At 42.4% G+C, this 22,543-nt stretch overlaps 1 protein-coding gene across 5 annotated transcripts in view; it reads left to right on the plus strand.

Moving 5' to 3' along the window:
- The window catches only part of RNF216 (ring finger protein 216), a 115,209-nt gene that overhangs the window by 74,926 nt on the left and 17,740 nt on the right, over positions 1–22,543 (plus strand). For 4 of the 5 annotated variants that reach the window (XM_038419432.2, XM_043493252.1, XM_038419435.2 and 1 more), the window contains exons 14-15: positions 12,193–12,290; positions 15,206–15,428. In XM_038419432.2, the coding sequence (XP_038275360.1) occupies positions 12,193–12,290; positions 15,206–15,428 (321 nt within the window). Of the gene's footprint in view, positions 1–12,192; positions 12,291–15,205; positions 15,429–17,417; positions 18,141–22,543 lie in introns of those variants that run through there. The other variant, XM_043493251.1, reaches the window with a different exon arrangement.

Below are 22,543 nucleotides of genomic sequence, written 5' to 3' on the forward strand. Positions count from 1 at the left end.
TTGAAGTGCATTTTAAAAAAAAAAAGTCTTCATGAGAAACATCACAATTTTTTGAGGTTCTGTGCCTGAGCTTGAATTGTAACCTGTCAAACAGTTGACAAACGCAAAGGGGTTTTCACAGAAAAACACTGGAAAGGGCTGGCTGAAGCATCGCACTGGGGTGGTATAGTGAGGATTTAAACAAAAGTTTTGCTACTACATAAGTTTCTAGTGTGTGCTTTCCTACCCCACAATAAATAATACACAACTTGGCATGACTGGTGGCATCTGATCAAGAGGCTTTGGACTAGAATAGCTGCAGGACAACTTTATTCTCCCAGCAATCATTTTACATCTTTGTGTGTAACCCATTCTATTTCTCTTTGAGAAAAGATTATTAAAATTATTGGTGTGATGGTGTCTGGGGCTCCATTGTGCTGGTTACTGTGAAAACAGCCCCTACCCCAAGGGGCTTGTACTCTAAATAGGTATCTAATTATTATACTTGGTGGTAAGGTGCTCTTATCTAAAATAGGCTTTACCAGGCTAGAATGTCCCTGCAGGCTGGAAATTGGAGCTCTTTGCAAGCCAAAGACCACTTTTAAGTGGTAAAGTATAAATTGACTGTTGTGTTTGGATGCTTAGCCCAGTGCTAGGAGAATGCTGAAAATGTGAATTGAAGTTGGGGCTGTGTGCATCCCTGTCTGTCCCTGTTCTTGCAAGAGGAATTTGGGGCTGGTAAATGTTTGACACAGGAAGAATGAGTAAATCTTAACATGATTTCTGGTTGTAGTAAACTCCCTGATACTGGTGCCAAATGAGTAAAGCAGTTCTCAATCTGCAATGATGTCAAAACAAGCACCAGTCCTTGCAATAGTAAAAATCTCCATGTCTCTCTCTCTCTCTCTCTGGCCAATTTTTGGAAGATGCTGGCTATTTTCCCCATTCCCTGAGAAGACAAGAGGTCTTCAGATCCCTTCTGCTGCATGAACTAGAGCTTTTAACCCTGAACTGAACTACCTTAAAATAAGTGGTATAATTTTAAAATGTTCTGGTTTATTTCCTTGCTGTGGTTAGGCATTAGCAGAAATTACTATTGCTACTTAGAAATTACTGCTGCCTTCTCAAACAAATTTTCTGGAGTCTAGGTATTCTGGTTTATTTGGGGGGTTTTAATGAAAGGTGGAAGAACATTAACACAGAAAGCAGTCCTTATGCCAGTAACAATATAAACGATCTAGTAGTCGGCATAATGTAAGCTCTTTGGGGCTACGGCTCAGCAAAGGGGACGAGGGAAGTGTTTGGGGTTTTTGTTTTTGTTTTTTTAACAGTGGAATGTGTTGCAACAAAAAGGAAACTCTCTTTTTCTATATGTTTCAGAGTAGTAGCCATGTTAGTCTGTATTCTCAAAAAGAAAAGGAGTACTTGTTAGTCTCTAAGTTGCCACAAGTACTCCTTTTCTTCTCTTTTTCTATGGATTTCACAATACTGTAAAAGGCATTGCAGATTTCTCTTCCTGTCTAACTTATGTTGAGATGAGCCCCTCCCAACCATATTGATGCTGAGACTGCACTAATCATAGGCTGGGATGAAGTGTGAAATACATGTGGTCTTTTCCTTTCTCTTTTTACTCTTAATTGACTTGTGGCAAATCACAGTTGGACCGTTTTATTCCAGACCAAGTTTCCACGCCCACACATTCTCTGAAACCATTGAAGGTATTAATTAAAACTGATTTAACCACTCTGGGGCAAGATGGTATGTAGACAAGCCGTTATTAGGCAGGATATGGTCATGCTAACATGTCTCACTAGTGTTTAGCTTCTACACCTTCACCGCAGAGTTGACTTTGATTGGTTAGCCTAGCTCGGGAGTATGTCGACTCTGCAAAGTCCTCACTGGTGGTGTATTCCTGTGTGTATGTGTGTCACTAGGACATCTGCAGTAAGCTGAGCCACTCTGATTCTTTCATGGTGATTTCTGGGAGCGTTTGTCTTCCTGTGCATACTGGAGGAATTGTGGGAAGGCAGTGGAGAACGACTGGCACTCAAACGCCTGCCTAGCCTGTGTCCTTGCTGCTAATAGGGCAGGTTACCTGCCTGAGTATAAACCTCACTCAGGCTTGAATTATACCCCAGCAGGCCAGCTAGCCCAGGTTGAAGGAACCACCAAACTTGGGTGAGAGATTTTTGTTTGTGAATGGGAGGACAGTTGGGGCAACACCTGAGAGAGAGCCTGGGTTAACTATGATGACAACAGACCCTAAAAGTATGCACCACCCTGCTTCGGGAGCTGAGGAATTTGTGTTAAAATGGGGCTGGAGATTCCTACATTTGTGTATTTTTCCTGGGAGGTAGGGGTGATTTCTCTATTGCTTCAAAGCTTTTAAGTCTATAGGGATTTACACCCTCTCTGTTGCTGGCTGGAAAATACCAGTATTTGTTCACTTGATACTGCTCGTTCAGTCAGAATGATAGTGTGTACACCTGATGGAACTAATACATCACGTAAGTTACTAAATGCGCTCTCCCATCTCCTACTTCCTATTTTGCCAAATAGTCTGACTGGAATCCTGAAATCTCCACCTTCCCTCTCGTTCTGGAAGTGACTTTTTTTTTAACGATCTGTGTTTTTTCCACCAAAATAGCTGTCTGTGCTCTAAGCGTGCTCCCTCCAATTCCAAAGACCTACGTCTCTCAAAGCTGCAATGTTAGAATAACAAAGTGGTGTTAGAGTTTAAAAGTGGAATGAGTGCCTACACCTTTATTTCCCTCATGTACTTTGCACTGCCTACATGTCTGGAGAGGCTGTCTTCTCTCCCCTGATGAAAGGATAGAATGTTGCATGGTCTCTTCCAAACCTCTTCATGTATTAACACAATGGATAGCACTCTGTTCCATGAGGAGAGATTCTGTGTGCGTGTGCTTATATTAAAACCTAGGGACTAACCTCCCCTTCATAATACTCCATTTCTTGATGGTTTTGATTTCCTTGAATCTTTCTAGTGCAGCACAGTTTCCACCCAGGAACATCTCACCAGGCACCTACTGCAGGACATTGGTTTTAGATTTACAGATACATTTCTTATTGTTCTTCCATGTTAGTAAATGAGTTACAGATGACTCACCTTCATGTTAAGGTGAAATTTTGGAGGCTGAGGTTAGCCCTTCACAGAGCTGCTAAGAGTTTTATAAGTCTGCCATAAATATTTCATTTGCAAAATCCATCAATAATTAACCAAACACACATCTTGTGTTATCTATCTGTAATTAAGTGGTTCTCAAAGAAAAGTCTGGTTAGTTGCGCTCTGCCCTGTGGCTAGCAGTAAAGTTTACCATATATAATGGCAAAGCAGCTCTTTTATCAATATAGCTTATTACAGCTATGCAGTGCCTGCCCCAAATGAAATATGCTACACTAGATAAAGCATAGTTTTGCTGGTACAACTGCATCAAGACTAGGGGCTTTTGCTTGCAAAGCTGTCAGGGATCACATTATTCATCACTGCTTTGCTGGCAAAAGTTTGTAATGCAGCCCTGGCCTGTGTCTAAACTTTTACTGTACCCAGGGCTTCTGATTTTCAGCTCTGACCCTTTTGACCCACAAATCACCAAATCAGTTACCATCAAAGTTGTCACTTTACAGAGAACATTTGAAAGGGTATGCCAACCTGCAATTCCAGTCTTGTTTCAAGAAATGAGTTATTTAAGTGTTTCCTAGGCGTATTACGTGAACCTGAGTGTTCCTGAGACTAGTGTTACTTTAAAGTCCTTTTGCTGTGTATATGGTTCTCTTCCCTGTTCCTGTGTGAAAGACTTGTGGGAGCAGGAGAACTGACTAGAGAAGGGAAAGAGAAAAATAATTTATGCAAAATGTGGTCAAAAAGTGCAAATTAAACCAACTTGGGGGTTGGAGGGAAAGAACAGAAATAAACTCCACTGATCCCTTTCAATTAGAGTAACTAGAGGTATTGCTTGTAGGGGAAAAATGGTGGTGCACACAGTATTGATGTAAATAGCTGTTGTCCCTTTAATGCAACTTTCAGTGTATGTTACAGCCTTCTAGTAGAACCTTTGCCGTGAGGCTGCATCATCATTTTTGTTTTACAGTTTTCTATACCACAGTGCAATCTGGGTGTGACCACTTAAAGGACGGATTACAATTTGTTGCATGGTAGAGTTGCCCTTCAAATAAAAGTGAAACAGAATTGTACTTAGTACCTTTTGGAAGCAACTTCAGTGTGGTCTCAAAGTTTCTGAAGCTACTTCAGTGTGGTCTATCATGGCGAGTTCTGTTGATTTCACTGTATTTTTCCTGCAATGTCATGTCTACTGTTACTTGGTACATCTGGAGCAGGAGATGATCCTAGAGCTCAAGCTATTAGAAGTGGCATCTGCCTTCCTAAAATATTGCATTTAGGATTTAAGTGGATACCACTGAGAGGCCCACTCTGTTAAATGGAATAAGGTAATCAGTCCTATGCATTTAGTGTAGCTGCAGGAGGACTGGGCCGTGAGGGCTTTGAACTAGCCTGCTTATATTTAATTATTTACTTTGGCTGGGAAGATTCTACCCATTATCTTGTATCAACTTAGCAAATCTAAAAACTCTGATCAGCTGTGTGTGTCACTCTAGTAGCAAATGACTGAACTTGATACGACTTCCTGCCCCAGCAAAAAGCTAAATGGCTTCACGTATGCTAATTTAAATCTTATCTCAGCATGAGGTCACAGGCCATATTTAACCTGCCTATATAAAGCTAACTGAATGGCACAGGTTTCAGAGAAGCAGCCGTGTTAGTCTGTATTCGCAAAAAAGAAAAGGAGTACTTGTGGCACCTTAGAGACTAACAAATTTATTTGAGCATAAGCTTTCATGAGCTACAGCTCACTTCATCGGATGTTCTTGACTGCCCGAGAGTGCAGGTTGAAGCAGGTTGGTGCATGGAGACCTTTTGAAAAGCTCACAAAGAGAGAGGCCTTTCTCACTATGTATAAGCGGAACAACTTCCTGAGCAAATTGGATGTAGCTTTTGTTTTTCAGTGCTTATTAGCTCAACGGAGTAGGGCTGACTGTAGAATTAGATTGTGTTACTTTGGAGAGAAAAGCTGATCCGAACTCAGCTCTTCATCTAGTTATGGGAAAAGGACAAGATTCTGATGTAATGAAGATTGCTGCGTCTGATGCAAATAGTTCTAATCCCATTTAGTGCTCACATCTCCATGTCTGCAGCCTTAGATTCCCATTTCTCCTGTCTTCATCTATCAAACTCAGTTCAGAAATTGCATTGAAATACACTTTTAAATAAATCACAAAACATTTCAAATGGTGAAATCTTTTAGGCTGGCAAGCAGCCATGTTAAACCAGTGTTCTTTTCTACAAGTTTTTGTGTCTTGGATTCTAAATACAGACCCTCCACTTCCCAGTACAGTAAGTATGCAGTAGATTGATGGGCCACTCTGATAAAGCTAATGCAGTTTCCAGACTTGGCTAACAGTACCTCAGTACTTTTGGCTGGCAGTGTTTTCTTGCATGGAACTGCTGACATTCTTGCTGCATAGGTCCGACTGCTGCAATCAGATGACCATTAGCCTAGTCTTTCTGAATCAGACTTCCAAAAAACATTGGTTTCTCTGAAACACATTTCTGGAATTTCTGATCAAAAGAATGCAATCGATTATTGCAGAGTACTCCAGCAGGTTACTAGTAACTTGGTAGCTCACCTCTAAAACCTAACCTGGTCATGTGGGACGGGAATTCACTAGACTGCTTTCTACAGCAGTCAAATTATGAGTGGCTAACTGAGGGGGATCCAATAGTTTTCTAATAGTGGTCCACGGCCTATATTCTAGACTTGTGGAGTCCACTTTATCAGTCACTTTTGCTGGGAGGAAGGTTAAATTTCACCTTTCTGATTTCTTGATGAGATTGGTTGAGTTAATTTTCCTATATGGGAGGAAGAAGGCCATACAAGCCTTTTTACCGACATTAAATATAGGGCTTGTCGAAAAACAGAAGAGACATTTCACAAAAAAATTTGAAGCTATTAAGTTTTGCAAGGCGTTAAAAGAGAACAGTTTCCCCCCTTTTCTCTTCTCCTCTTTGCCACTGAGTGCAGTAAAACTAACAATGTCCAGGGTGGCACTTACATTTTTTTTCTTTCTTTTCTACTGTAACATATCCAGCATTTGAAAAGATAGAGTTGTAAGGTTGGTTTTGTTTCCTCTTGCCATTTTAACTTTTCAAAACAACCTTGATTTTTGGAAAAGTTAGATTAGCAAAAGAAAACTGAAAGTGTGTGTAACGCCAGGTCACCCCAGATATCATTCAGTCTGTTGCATTGATAAAATGTCAACACTTTCAGTTTTGACGAACAATCAACTTTGGAAAAAACAGCTCTTCACTAGAAGTTTGTTTAAAAATCAATTTTTCATCAAACATGCAAACAAACTTTGACTAGCTCTAATTTACAGTATGAAATTAAACAAACCTCTCTTCACCCATGTTTTAACTTTCAAACATTTGCACAACATAAACTTGCGTAGGTAATAATCTTGCTTAGCATAATCTTGGAAGCCAGCCCAAGCTGGTTCAGGATTCCTGTCAGCACCATACCCTCCTAAAGAAACCTAGCTATGCTAAAAAGCATGGAGGCTTCCCTCTTCCTAGGCTTCACAGCTGTTGACATGTTTGATCCTTTTAGCACCTAGGCTCTGTTTTGTCACATGGCAACAAGTACTGCCAATCAAGTGTTCTTGTTAAAAAGACAAGCAGCTGTGATTACAGTGCTGGGTCTCTAGGGGGCAGCATTAACTGTGAAACAGATGAAACTTTCAGGAGGCAAATACAAAGCAAATTATCAAGGGAAGGAAGAAAACAGGCTTCATTTTAATACCTTCCAGCTGGTAATTATATTTGAACATTGCCCCCTTTGTGTACACAGGGTGTTATGTGCATTCTGCCATACTGCATGTATACAGTGCATTTGGAGTTGGCACCTGTTGTTACGCGTCTCCTGTATCTGAATCAACAGTGTTAATCCTCTTCTGGACTAAATAGTGGATGTAGCAATCCACCCTAGGAAGAGGCTGTTTCCGTATTGGCAAGTCTGGATGCCCAGAATGCTATTGCCAAGTTTCCATGCAACGCACAGATAAGTACGTATCCTTGTACATCTCTGCTGCTCGGATATCTGTTTCCCTAGCTAAACTGGATTTTAGTTCAGGTTCTTTAACTTCACTGTTCTAGCTCTACGTGAGAGACCCTAGAAACAGTCCCAAATGCTGAGTGTTGTGGGTTTGTCTACATACAGAGGTTACACCCCATTTAATTATTTTGCATTGGATTAGCTAAACTCAGTATAATTTTGTCTGGACGCTTTTAATATCCGTTTAAAACTAGTGATCTGTGTCTCATATGCACTTCTCAATTCACTGCTTTAAAAATCATACCCTTAGTTCCATGAGTGAGTTCAGCTTTGTGTAGACCAGCCTTTAAATGCTACTCTGAGAGCGCTCTGGCCATCGCTGCCTATAAATGAAACTCTCAAAATCCAATCACCATTCAGGATGCATGAGGCAGCAGAGATTCTGTCGCCGGGGCACTCAATACATTCAAAATCCAGTTTACCTTTACCCCAATTCTGTACTCTGTTCACTGCCGATAATCTAACCCCCTTCGATGTAGGGGCCACACAGGAATAGCTGCTAGGGTATCCCAAGCTGTCGTTCACGTTTTTTGGGAAACGTGGTGGACACCCAGAGCAGCAGCATTAAGACGTCATTGAATAGCACAACACAGCACTTTAATTAACCAGCATACAGAGAGCTACAGCAAGTTACAGGGCCCCACTTACAGCTGCCACTGAGAGTCAGAGGGTGGTGATGACAGACTAGTGATGGAGCCTGCAGTTGATTTCTTCTGCATTTTGCTTGATCAGTAAATGGCCTTGTGTAAATTCTTACACAATGAGAGGGAGCAAGCATGCAGGAATGCTGTGGGCAGTGAGTCAGCCATCTCGTCTTTGTCGCCTTACTTTTCACTGCATGCACCATTTGTCTGGCCTCAATCTGACAGTCAGTGTTGGTCAGATAATGACAGTGTGAACAGCACTGGCTAGCCAAGCAGGGGTGGAGGCTGATTGGGAAGTGTTGAATTTTTAGCTTTGCCTGATCATCTGGAGATTGGATCTTGAAGAGCTTTTTGTGTGGGTTGGGGGAAGGGGTAAGTAGGCTAATTTTATCACTGCTGTTTTGTTTAAATGCATTCTAAACAAACTTTACAACCTAAGGCTTTGTCCACACTACCACTTTACAGTGCTGCAACTTTCTTGCTCAGGGGTGTGAAAAAACACGCCCCCCCAAGTGCAGTAAGTGACAGTGCTGTAAAGTGCCAGTATAAACAGTGCCCCTGCGCTGGGAGCTCTCCTCGTGGAGGTGGAGTACCAGGAGTGCTGGGAGAGTTCTCGCTGGCGCGCCACCACGCTCACATTTCAAAGCACTCCAGCGGCAGCGCTTTGAAGTTTCGAGTGTAGCCCTGCTCTAAGAGTTCATTCTGGCACAAGTGTCAAGCCATTTAGAGGGCTACAATTAGACTTTTGCATCTGCAGCGTCTTGGAGTAACTGGCAAGGGATTGTCTGTTTTTGATCTCTCTGCTGAATGCTAACATGCTCTCCTTACCTCTGGCCCCAAATATGGAAAGCTGTGTAACCATTTCTCTGCTCCTGGAAACAAAGGATCATCCTGAGCCCCAACATGTTTGCGCTAATCACCGCAGCTTCCTGTCAGCCTGCAGGAAACAGGAGCCACTACCTTCAATAGATGTACAGTGAAAAGATTACATTACATGATTGAATGGTTCTCCAGCACATCCTCCTTCTCTTCTCCTTGCTCAATTGTCCCACCCTACATGGCAAGCTTGGGTAGATGCAACCAAGTAATCAGTACTTAATGTCCCACTTATCCATAGTCATTTTGGAACTGTTCAGTAATGCAATGGCCTTTTAGAGGACAGTGTGTTTATTGGCTAATTTAGGCGAGCTGATTGTTACACTGAAAGCTCGGTGTTGTTAACACAGAGAGCCTAAACTGCTAAAATAGCAGGTGAATGGATGAGTTAAAGGAATGCAGAAAACCAGGTAAAATAAACTTACTATATTGGAAACATAATGCTAAATTAACTTTCCCAAGTTAGGCTCCAGGATGAATAGAACAGTAAGTAGTCAGCATTTTCCCCTGGCCTAGGAGTCAGGAAACTGGGTTTTGTTCCTGGGGTGTGACACTGGGCAAGTCACATCGCCTCTGTTTATCCTCACATTTTTTGCCCTTATCCTTTTAAAGTGTAAGCTATTTGGGGCAGGAGGTAGGGTGACCAGATGTCCCGATTTTATAGGGACAGTCCCGATTTTTGGGTCTTTGTTATATAGGCTTCTATTTCCCCCCCATCCCGATTTTTCACATTTGCTCTCTGATCACCCTAGCAGGGAGTGTCTTTTCATGAGTTTGTACATTGGGTCGCACAGATTAGGCAATCTTGGTTTGGACACGTAGGTGCTATTGTAATACAAATAAATAATTCAGGCTGGCTGTAAAATTCAGCCCGGAGTGCTGCATATAAGAAAACAGACATAGTAAAGAAATGCACTTTCTCTTTATGAAACAGATCTGCTTTGTAAAGCAAAAAAAGCTTCTTAATAATGGGCTAGACTTTATCACTGTTCAAACTGAGCAATGATCAGAGACCTATGGTTACTTAGTATTAAAGCTAAGATTTTATCACAGATATTTTTAGTAAAAGTCATGGACAGGTCATGGGCAATAAAGAAAAATTCATGGATGCCTGTGACCTGTCCCTGACTTTTACTAAAAATATCCGTGACACAATGGGGAGCCACGGGGCAGCTACAGAGGCTGACTCCTGCTCTGGGGCCCCACCACCACTAGTGGGGGCTCAGAGCTCCAGGGTCCCGCTCCACCCGTGCCTGTGAACTGTGGGGTACTAGCCACCAGGGGCAACCAGGAGCTGCAGGATACCCCGGCCACTCACAGTGGCTCGGAGCTGGGGGAGCCCACGCAGCTCCTGGCTGCCGTGGGGGGCAAGAGAGACTGAAGTCACAGAGGTCTTTGGAAGTCACGGATTCCATGACAAAACTGTAGCCTTAGTACATGTAAAATGCTCAATGGCTGAGCTAGTCAATTCAATTCATATAACAGAGCTCAAAGCAAAATGCCCAGGACTCTGATCTTGGCAAAACACCATGAGGCTATTAGGTAGCCCATCAGGCCAGATTCATAGTTGGAGAAACAATATGGAATGCTTGCAAAAGCTATGCAAAGTATCTTTGGGGGAGAACTCATTAGAATTCCATTTCAGTTGCACTTAACCTACCTTTTGTATTGGTTAACAGCTCACTTGTGCAAATATTGATTGTGAAAGACCCCAGAAGTATATAAGGCAATAATTGCCATTTCTTTAGGCATGGTGAAGGCTAAGGGGAGAAACTGGACACATTTTAACTCCCTTTACTGGGAGTGCAGCATTATCTCTCGCTCCTCAGTTGTGGAGGAACAAGTCCTCCTGAGAGCAGAAGATGAGAATTCTATTTGGAAGTAAATTGAAGTCGCTGTGGTCTAAGGGAGACAGGAGCAGCAGAAGGTTCCTAACAGTGGGGGGGGGGCCACCAGCACCTGAACCGTGGCCCTGTCCTCCCACACCATCCCTTCTCTCTGAGGCCCTGTCCCCTCTTTGTCCTCTCTACCCTCCGACCCCTCATTGCTCGTCCTTATGGCTGGTAAAAAGTGTGGTGACCCTGGTCCCCTGGCCCCTCCCCATTCCAGTGCCCCTGAAGGGAGATGGGGGATTAGGTATGTACAGTGTTTTGAAGCAAGGATGGGAGCAATATTAACAAAACACCAATGTTGAGAAACAAGTGGAATGATTTGACACGAGACTGAGTCGTACCTGATTCTTCAGAAAGGTATTATCTATCATATAGCGAGACCCCTGGAATTGTTAAACAATCAGTAATAATTGAATCCTGATTGGAAAGACATGGGGTGTCAAGAGGAAATGGGTTGTATTTTGAGTTGCACTGGACTTGACTGTCTTCTCTTAATGTTCCAAGCTACTGCTTCTACCCCATATATGGAAACTGTGGTAATTTATCAGGTTAGTCAGCCAGGAAATGAGCAGAGAGAGAGAGAGAGAAAAAAAATATTTTATATGTAACTGTTTGCTGATCAAAGGATGCTAATGGCTCACTTTTCATCCCTCAAATAGAAATAGATTAGTTAGTGTCAAAACTCCTTCACCTACCCTGTTTTGACATCTTTTGTGATCCTGCATGAGAGAGAATCTACAGGGAAGAGAATGGGTTTATTCCAAACTTCTGGTTAAATTTTTCACTTATGCTCTGGTTAAGGATTCATAATAATTGGCTCAGATTCCTTCTCAGTTCTCCAATTGTCCGCCCACGTGCTGCCTTTAAGCATCAGGCCACTGGTGTATTTAAAGTTGTTGGCTCTCTTAATTTTGTGAGGACTTGCTAAGCAGGACCTTGATTTGCTTTGTGGGCAGGGTGACGGGGAGATTCCAATGCACCTGAGAAGTGGTGATAGGCTTTTCATTATTACCATGCTATGGAAACCCTCCATTTCTAATTATGAGCATCCTCTAAAGTTGGGGAGGGTTAGCACCATTTTGGAGTTCCCCTCATGTTGACTAAGACGGCTGCAGTTAGCACCACATGTACATCTTAGTGCCTCAAAACTTCTCCTCAGCTTCACCTGTTAAAAATGGCAGGTAGCCACTCACCCCAAAATTTGTTCAGCTAGGAGTTCCTAGCCGTGTCTTGCGTAGCTAGTGGTGACGGCTTCATACCTAGAGCCCACTGTTAAGCGATTATTGTAACAGCAGAAATCTTCCAAATTCCTGTTGCACGTCCCCATCATTGGGGTCTCTAGCTGAGTGCTGATGGTTTGCCAAACTTGGCTGCTGCTGGTGAATCTCTACTGTGTGTTCAAAAAGAAAAGGAGTACTTGTGGCACCTTAGCAACTATCAAATTTATTTGAGCATAAGCATACTGTATGTTGTAGGCCTGATCTTTCAGCGCAAATCTATGCGGTTTGGGGAACACCTCACAAGTTGTAGCTTTGCTATTCGATGATGTGTCTGGGATTGTCTCTTCCCATTAACACATGTTGTTATCCTCAGGAAACCTGCAGGAAGTGCCAGGGGCTATGGAAGGAGCACATGAATCTTACCTGTGAACAGCTGGCTGAGAAGGATGACATAAAATATAGAACGTCTATGTAAGTAACTTCCTGACTCTGGAAAAACTGGACACTTATTCTAATTTCTAATGTGGGTTAGGTAAGAAACCATCTGTAATAAGTATTGTGTGTATGAATACATAAAGAGAGCCCTTGTTTGTGTATTAATAAGGCCCTTGACTTTGTGTGGGTATAATTACATTCCACTGAAAGGGTTCTGAGGACATGAAAAATGAACAGGTACCAGGCTTCCTTGATAGAATATCCATGAATGATTTTCAGCAATGTAGTCCACGAGGTAAATCAAGATGATGGGAATTTCTATACCAGAACACTGTTGATTCATTTAATCTGGCATCTTGCAGCAGTTAGTACCTCTTCATTCAGAGGAAATGAAACCTTAATACTGCATCTGGCCGGTTATGTTGTGTCATACACACAGAGGAAGGGTGCACAGAGACATTGAATAACCATTAGTTTGTCACCAGGTCACTCGTTAATGTTCTGTGGGAATCTAAACTGATGATGCAGTGCTGTTTGCCCAGGTTTCACTTACAGAAAACTCTCTCCCCTCTGGCTTCCTCTTCTGCGTAGACGGAGAAGTGCCCATACATTTATACACATACCTATTTTACATGCTGTTACAAGCTAGGGATTATTCTGTAAAGATTTTTTCAGATCTTCATTTGAAATGCTGATGCTAAAATGTAAGGAGTTTCATAAAATCTCTTTTGGAGTCTGATCTTTGTCCATACGGTAGCAACAGCCAAAATATTCTGGCATCTCTGGCATCGGAGATTTTTTCAGGTTAGACAAACACCTGTCAGGGATGGTCTAGATAATACTTCCTCCTGCCTTGAGTGCAGAGGACTGGACTAGATGACCTCTTGAGGTCCCTTCCAGTCCTGTGATTCTAATTGTAGAAAGGAAGTGGGAGTTGCAATACCAAACTGCTGGTCTGGCATACTGGAAATAAAATAGTCTGCTGCTGTTAATTTGGTGTCTCTTCTCTTGGGTGTATCCCAGTCTCTAGTAATATTGTATTTTGTCATCTCCGATATGGTATTTACTGTGCTTGGGGCAGGCAGAAATTGAGTTTCAGTACTAGAATCGAACTGTGGAGGTTTTAGCATTGAGAGTCTAAGTGAAGCCTAGGGCCTTTATTCTCCTACATTTGCTCTGCCACTCCTTTCCCAGTAGAAAAGGGGAAGTAGAAGTATTGTGACTGTCATGTCCCAAATAAGAAGGGAAAACGTAGGTTTAAATCCTTTAACAGAGTTTTGCCTTTGGTAGTTGTCCAGATGAGATTTCACGTGTGAAGACAATAAAGCTTCCTGTTGAATATAAGGAAAAGGAAGCACAGCTGGAGTTCAGGCCTAGCTTCCTGCCTTGTTTGGAGTTTCCAAAAATGTACAAACAGCATCCTGTTAAGAGGACAAGGGAGGAACAGCAATCAGAACAGATTCAGTTCCATGCTTTTGGACTGCTTTTTCTGTTTCTTCTTAATACAGATCCAAGTATCTGGATGAAATTCAGAGAGGTGGTGGATACTAGTTCATTAGCCACTACACTATAAAATTTACGCTAGGTCTGAAGTTGATGTTCATTGAATTGTGAGAAATTAATGATGCTGGCGAGAGCAAGGTATATTATGAGCTGTTGCTGTGAAGCCTGTCTCCACACTGCTCTCTGAGTGCACCTCAGTACAGCATAGCCTCTGCTGATGAGTTCCAGACTGCTTTGATCAGGCTGATTGTGTGCTGAACTTGTATCCACATCACAAGTCCGCTAGGATAACTAGATTGAGACAAACACACCCACTCACCCCATGGAAATGTGTTCCATACACAGCTTGTTCCATACATAGCCTAGCCAGTAGAGGCAAAGGAATCCATCTCTTTCAATACCAGTGCAGCACCTCCACTGGGCTACTGTGACAGTTTCTTCGGTCTCCAATCTATTGGTTTGGACTTTGCTAGCCTCTCTTTCTCCTAGGTGGCGAATTCAAGAATTTAGCCTGGCCTAAAGCTCAGTAAGATAGATTTCTCAGCCCTCATGGTGACAGAAACTAATTGCCAATTTTCCTTCCAAGTCCCACACCAAGGTAATATAGTTAACGGAGCCTTTCCAGTAGATTATACCCCAAGAATTATAATCCTAGAATTATGTCCATCTTCTGCAAGCCATCTCCCAGAGGGATGGGTTGTGCAGTGCCATTGTTAGAACTAAACACTTCCAGATAATGTTCTGGATTCCAGCTTGTATTCCGTGCTATAATAAAGCCTATGTGCATATCTTTGAACGGTAACATCTAGAGAGTCTGTGTGGGAATGGGGGGAGACTTAAGAGGGATAAAATGCCCATTTTCTATAGGAAAGACTTGATTTTTCTTTAATTTCTGGTGAATAAAAAAAAGTAATGTCCAAAAATCTCATGCCTAGCCGACTAAAAATTGAAAAATATGTTCATGGCAACTTGGTAACCAAAGCAACAGCCAGACACAAGAGCTGTAGTTCGTGAATGACATTATACAGTTTGCTTTCCCTGCACCTTTATCTCCTTGACTATATTTCTGTGCAGCCAAGTCAAGAATCCATGTGCCCTTTGACTTTGTTTTGAAATTCTTTCCAAGCCAGAGCTTAGCCCTGCTGCATTTTGGCTCACTTGGAAACCAGATTTAAGCCTGTAGAATGTGACCAGTGATTAACTTCCTTTCACTCAATTTGTTTTCTACTCATCAAGGGTCGACTCCAAATGGAGTTTAGCCCAGACATCCTTGGAACAACACAAGGCTTTGGAGATGAAGTAGGGAGAAACAGGAATGTCTAAGAAGTGAGGGGGAAATTAGGGAAAGTGCTATTGAGAGAGGTGGGTTCTCATTACTCACACTGAGAATAGGCAAAGCAAACATAGCAATTCCGACTTCTTTCCCTTTTACCCCTCTTATGTTGCAGAGAAGAAAAAATGACTGCAGCCCGAATTAGAAAATGCCATAAGTGTGGGACTGGCCTAATTAAATCTGAGGGTTGCAACCGCATGTCTTGTCGTTGTGGTGCTCAAATGTGCTACCTCTGCCGAGCCTCCATTAATGGGTATGACCACTTCTGCCAACACCCTCGATCACCAGGGGCCCCTTGCCAGGATTGTGCAAAATGCTCTCTCTGGACTGACCCCACGGTAAGTGATTAACAAATCCTGGAATATTGCAATCACTGTTGAGTGTTAATACCTTGTGTTAGGAGCTCTCCACTGTATGACCTCTGTTTACAGATCAGCATAGGTGCAGGTTTAAGACAGCACAACCGTTTCCTTTCATCAGGGCCAGCCAAATTGCTCTGGTAAAGGACCCCAGCACTCCCTTTAACAAAGAAAAAACTGAAAAACTTCTAGTAAAGATGGTTCTCCAGTCGGGAATGCTAAGAACAATGATCATGGCATCTGGGTAGCGGGACAGGCGTGCAGCAAGAAGGAGTGAGAAGTATATGTAGTAGTTAGAGCAGAGGATGGGAGTTGGGATTCCAGGGATTTATTCCCAGTTCTGTGTCCGACTCATTGTTTGTTTGACTTTTGGGGAAATCGTTTGTTCTGTGTGCCTGATTACCAATCAGATATGGGTATCGTGACTCTGGGTGGGGATGGATGAATGAATGTTTGTAAAGCACCTGAAAGTCAAAGGTACAAAGTTACTGGTATAGTGTATCAATTATGTCCACTCTTGCTGCTTTTGGCAGTGCTTAGACTGAAAAGGACTGAAGCATAGCTTTAACATGTGAAGGCGGCTGTAATAGGTATAATAATCAGGGAAGTCACGTTCCTGAAGATTTTCAGTTGTACAAAGCCAGAAAATGGGATGGGGGCAGAAGAAGGGAGTTGAGAGCTTCCTGCTACCAGGAAGCAGCCTTAAAACAGCAAAGCTGCAAGCCGGTTTTCCCCAGTACTTGCTTGAGCTTGACTGGTTCAGACTCTTCACCCTTGAAGGAGTAGCAACACTATGTTCTCAGTGGTTTATCAAAGCTTCACTAGTTCATCTTTATGCAGGGAATGCATGCACCTCTTTGACTTCCTTACTCTGTGAACTGCCCTGCATTGCTGCCATCCTTTAGGTGAACACCAGACTGGCATCCCCACAGTCCCTCCCCTCTCCCTGCAGGCTCTCAAGAGTTTCTAAAGAATTCTGAACCCAGCTAGGTTAAATCGCTGGCTTAAACCCCCATCCCCCCAAAAAGTTGCCTTTTTCCTGATTTCTCCCAGCACTGAATAGTTGTTGCCCAGAACAAAGCCAGACAGTGAGCTAACTACACCTTTTCCCCATGCCACAGCCAAAGTACTTCTGATGCCTGTTCCTTCAATGTCCAAACAGTCTAATTCCACTGTTCCATTTCCCATCAGGACATGATTTTGCAAGTCAGGAACAGTAGCGCTTCCTCGTTCCAACAAGGCTGCTGATTGTATTCAGCAGTGGCATCTCTGCAGAGTTGGGGAGAACACGAGGGCATTCAAAAAGCTCATACTGTACTTAAAATAAAACAAAGACTATACTGTCATCCAGTCCTCTTCCTCTGTTTAATTAACCAGTGTGGCAAAGCAAAATTTCCCACTCTTAGTTGGGCGGTGGCACTGCCAACTTTTTTGGATGACAAAGTGTTGGCTAGCTGAGGAGTTGAAGCTGGGTGAGTTCTCTGTTCAGTGTGCACAGGGGTGCCATGAAACACGTGGGACTGTATAGGCTTTTAAGCTGAAATTGTAAATGGATCTTTGGTGTATTAACTCTTTTTTTTTAAAAAAAGTTTCAAAGAGAATAGGTGAAAGGGTTTAGGGCAGCTAATTCAGCCGTGCCCCAGCTCTGTTCTAGCACGGGGAGTTTGGTGGACGGGAAAGAACAATACAGAGAAAGTAACCCAAGATCAAGAAATGCAAGATACACAACTCAGTTGTAAGTAATCTTGTAAGGGGAAATCAAGAGAGGCAGAAGAACATCAGGAACCCTATCCGGCTTCTATCCTCTGTCTTGGTGGAGACATCATTTCAGTGAATTGATACCCTGCTCAGCACTGTGCCCCCTTGCTCCATGTCAGGGCACCATTGTCATTTGTGTGTCCCTTTCACCCCTTTTCTGTGTAATCCTTTTTACTTCCTTTCTAACCCTCTTTATTCCTTAATCAACAGAAGGCTCCATGCTGCTTGGTATGGAGTTGGGGTGTCCATGGTTGGATCTGTAGGATTGGATCATGTGCCTTTGTTAGCAAATTTCGTGCTAAGGGTATAGAGAAGAAACGCTTGAGCCACTCAGCTGCTTCCTGAATCCGCAGCCCTGTACATGTGAGCAGCTCCTACCTAGCTATCAGTATTACGGAGTACTACAATCATGAAATGGATGTGTGCATTTAAGTGTGGCTTTTATTAGAGGGAGGGCAGATCTAGAAGCAAGCTGCTTTCTCCATCTTCACTGCTCTTTTTTGTCTATAAATGTACACCCTGGACTAGTTCAGCATCTCCCTTCCCCCCACTACTTAGGTTGGGGAAACAGAGTTACCACATTCTGGTTGTTTTATTAACAGAGCAAGAAATGGTAGCTATGGTGCAGGAGTCCACCTTGCTCATTTTTATTTCATGAATGTGCATTTTAACTTGCTGTTATGTTTTGGGATGATTGATAGCCTTGGTGAAGAACCCATTATGGAAGCATTGGTAGAGACCCTATAGTTAAGACCAATTTCTGTTTTGCCCTTGGAGCCAGGCATGTAACCTCTGTTTTGCATGAAAAATACCATGTATCCTTCCCCAAACTTTGAACACTCACTCTGAGTCTAGAATGAGTCTTCTGAGACTATACAAATGAATCTGTTAATCAGTTTGTTAAACATTAATTAAAAACTGTGTCCTTTAAAACATTTAGCATTTTCATTCTTTGTCCCAAATGATCTTACCAGAATAATGCAGGCACTTAAATCTTTCTGTATAATACAACTAATTTAAGTCTGGTCCGTAGGCAATATTGTAAAAGATTAGGTTGTAACTAAGCGAAGTTATTAGTGATTGTATCTAATGGTTATGGTTATATAAGCTACAGACAAGTTCAGGCAACTACTAAGTGGGACCATTGTGACATATGGGATAATTTAACCAATTATCACCTCTGCAACTAATTTGCATTCAACAATTCTGTTGGTTGTCATGAGTTAAGGAAATGAGGGAGACTGGACTTACATGCTGACAGCTGTCATTGGTAGACTGCTTGGCCCAGCTGTCACTTCAGATGTTCTGTGGCCACATGCTAACTTGAAAGGCTTTCCGTGGCACTGTAGCCCCGATTCCATTGCACACTTAGGCAGTGCTGCTGGGGGAGTCCTTTAAAGCGCAGAGACATTGGGACTCTACTTCCCTGTCACACATTGCTGGTCTCACTAAAGCCACCCTCTAAGCCCATAAATCAGTTGCAAATTACGGGCCAGATTTTACCAGTATGCTCAGCTGGCCTGTGCTGATCTGGTGATGCGACACAGCTGTAAACCCTAATGGCTCATGCAGTTTGACTGTTTTGGTGAACCAGTGAATCTGCCCTTAGGAGTTTAAAAATTTAAAAATATTTGTTTAATATTACCTGTCTTCAAATTATTGGAAATATTGCATGGTAGCCTTCATGTTGAGTTTCTTGTTTAGTGTTTATGACTTTGTAAAACACTTAGGAAATTCCCAAACAAACTAAGTTAAGCTGAAGTTAAATTTGAGAGTATGCTTGAGTAACTTAAGGCAAAAATCATTCCACAGATGTTGCAATTATCCTAAAATCAATCATTGTAAATAGAGGAAATTCAGAGTTAAGCTTATACATAAAAGAACTCCAGACATGTTAAGGTAAGAAATGTACAATTAAGGTACTCAAACAACTTTAACTCTGCTCGTGGAGTTGGGTGTGAGGACTCACTCTAAAAACCAGTTTAGTCTAATGTGGGACCACAAACTCTAAAATGCCTTAGTCATAATACTGTGGTTATTACATATAATCCACTCAGGCCCCTCAAAACTGAATGGCTGTTGTTTTAATAACTCTGCATCTCTTTGTGACAAATCTGAAGAACTGTCAGAGGTTTTGGAACAAATTGATAAACCAAACAGTAGTAAGTCACCAGGACCAGATGGTATTCACTCTAGCTAAGGTCTGAAGAAACTCAAATATGAAATTCCAGAACTACTAACTGTGGTATGTAACCTGTTGCTTAAATCAGCCTCTGTACCAGATGACTGGTGGATAGCTTATGTGATGCCAGTTTATTCAAAATGGCAGTAGAGGTGATCCTAGCAATTACAGACTGGTAAATCTGACTTCAGTGCCTGGCAAATTGGTTGAAACTATAGTAAAGAACAGAGTTGTCAGACACATAGATGAACATGGTATGTTGGGGAAGAGTCAACACGGGTTCTGTAAAAGGAAATCATGCATCTCCAGTCTATTAGAATTCTTGGAGTGTGTCTCACAATGCACTGTCAACCTATGGAACTTGTTGCAAGGGGATGTTATGAAGGCTAAAAGTATAACTGGGTTCAAAAAAGAATTAGATAAGTTCATGGAGGATAGGTCCATCCATGACTATTAGTCAAGATGGTCAGAGACACAACCCCATGTTCTGGGTATCCCTAAACACCTGACTGCTAGAAGCTGGGACTGGATGACGGGGTGGATCACTTGATAAAGTGGCTTGTTCTATTCACTCCTCCTGAAGCATCTGGCACTGGTCACTGTCCAAAGACAGCATACTGGGCTAGATGGACCATGGATCTGATGCGCTATGGCCGTTATGTTCTTATGCCAATGTGTTCTCTAGCAGCACCCCCCTCTTACTGCAGTACTGTGTCTACCCTGTCCCATTTATGACACAGAACTGCCTTTATCCCCCTTTCCTGTTGTGTGAAGGAACACACAAGAAATAGTCTGCGCCTGGTGCTCCTCAGGCTCTCCACAGCTGATCTGGGAATGATTTGAAACAAACCCTGTAATCCTTTGGCAGTCTCTTTCATGAAATCATTTCAAGTTTATTAATAACGGCTGTGGCCGCACATACATGGAAAAAAGAGAGCATTAAAAACCCCAGAAAGGGAGGCCCTGGTGGATAAACCCATTCAGAGTTATTTTTCTAAAGCAAAAAAACTCCACCCAGAAACAATTAGTGGGTCTGTCCTTTCTCATGAGGCTGGCAGACATTTTTCAGTGACGTTCGGTAATTAAAGACGGTACAAAAAACCCTGTAGATAAAACAGTATTTTGAAAAGCTTCATTGATAGCATAAAATAGATTCTATTTTGGGAGCTGCGGTGGGGATTTAGCCTCTGTCTGTGACTTGTGAATCTTTCCTTTATCCTTTGACACTGCGGTTTCTTTTCCCTGGTGTTTTTGGCTTCACTGTGTGCATGCACAGTGCTGCTGAGGCAGTAGATGCACCTCCTTAAAAGCATTGTCAGAATTTGCTTTCCATTTGTTGCAATGAAGAGATGCTTTCCCTAGCAACTGAACCCAGCTCTTTATTTAATCTCTCCATGAATCTGCCACGAGCGCTAAGTCAAAGCCATCCTCTTCCTCCGTGCTTGGCGTAATGCTTTGTGCATTCCTCTGAACTCAAAGGGGAAGCAGCTGAAAGGAAGAGCGGTCTTTCTCTAAGATGTAACCAGAGCCTTCCCTTGTTTTTGGAACCTCACCTTAAAGTAGAAAACCGGTCAACTGACAGTCCAGCACTCTTCTTGCTTCTACTGTGTGTCACGTCTTTCATTTGACTGGTAGCACTTGGTGAGACACTGTTTGCATACCCACATATTGGATTCGGGGCCAGATCTAAGGGCTAGTCTATACTGGCAACGTTAAAGCTCTTTAACATGGCTTGTGTAGTCGTGGCAGAGCGCTGGGGAAGAGCTCTCCCAGCGCTCTTAAAAAAAAAACAAAAAAAAAAAACCACCTCCACGAGGTGTGCGGCTCCCAGCGCTGGTGCACTGTCTACACTGGCACTTTACAGCGCTGAAACTTGCAGCGCTCATGGGGGTGTTTTTTTCACATCTCTGAGCGAGAAAATTGCAACAGGATAAAGTGCCAGTGTAAACAAGCCCTTAGTCTTGTGTGGCCATTTAAAATGCAGAATATTTTAATAGGTCTTGGGCAACTTTGTGATGTGGTGTCTGCGGTCATTGATGTAAATGAATTGCTGCAGGGCCTAATCACTTTTCACTTGGCTCCTCCTTATACTTCATATATAAGAGACTTGTATATAAGGACCAAGATAAGCAAAGTCCCTCCCACTTCCATCATCACAGAAATGGATGGTGTGCCTATGTGATCTTAATGTGTGAACCCTGCTTGGTGTTGTAGAGGAGGCTAAGAGAACCATAGATTTCCTACTGTTTAACAAGCCAGAGGGGACAGGTACCAACTTGATGTGTGATTAGCTTGAATTTGTGCAGCCGGTGAACAGACAGACTGGAATTATTGGCTGATGATTCATTTTTTTTTCTCATTAAATCTGTTGGAATGTATAACACTGATAAACAATATAGATTGTGCTTTCTGCTTTACTTGGAAGCACATCGTGTAACATGGTTTTGTTGGTACCCAAGTATTAGTCCTTCCTAACCTCTTCCCTGGTCTTGCCTACTAGTCTGGTAAACTCTGCCAATACAGTAAGAGTGCATAATCTTAACCCTCTGGTTACTTTGTTGGGGAAAGGGAGGGTGCCTTGTCCTTGATTGTAAATAGTTTTTTATCGTGTCTGGAAACATTGGGTTCATCTTTTGGCTTCACCTACTTAACACTAGCAATTATAGGCTCACAAAAATTGCCAGATCGGATTAGCAGTTCATATAGTTCAGTATCCTGTATCAAACAATGGCCAGTACCAGATGCTGTAGGAAAAGATGCGAGAAATGCTGCAGTAAGCAGTTATGGAATGACTTGCCCAGAAGGAATTTCTTCTTAATTCCCTTCAGTTAGAGATTGCTTTATGCCCAGAAGCAGGGGAGTTTATATCCTTTCTAGAACTCTTTCTTTTAATCCTTCCAATTAGAACTCTGGATGTTCTTGTTATCCATGCAAATGTCCAGTACTGTGTTCATGCCCCAAATTGTTGCTCTCAATTATTGTTGCAGTGAGTTCCACATAGGTCTGTAGTGTGGAAAATTGTCTGTTCATGTCTGCAAAATTATGCTCAGAAACTGCCTACTCCTCACAGAAGCCCTGTGTGACAGATTAGTGTATGTCTGGATATTTCTCCATCATTCTGCAAACTCCGTTTTGTTTTATGAGCATCATTTTG

Source organism: Dermochelys coriacea, chromosome 10, assembly GCF_009764565.3.
Source record: "Dermochelys coriacea isolate rDerCor1 chromosome 10, rDerCor1.pri.v4, whole genome shotgun sequence".
NCBI classification, from domain to species: domain Eukaryota; kingdom Metazoa; phylum Chordata; order Testudines; family Dermochelyidae; genus Dermochelys; species Dermochelys coriacea.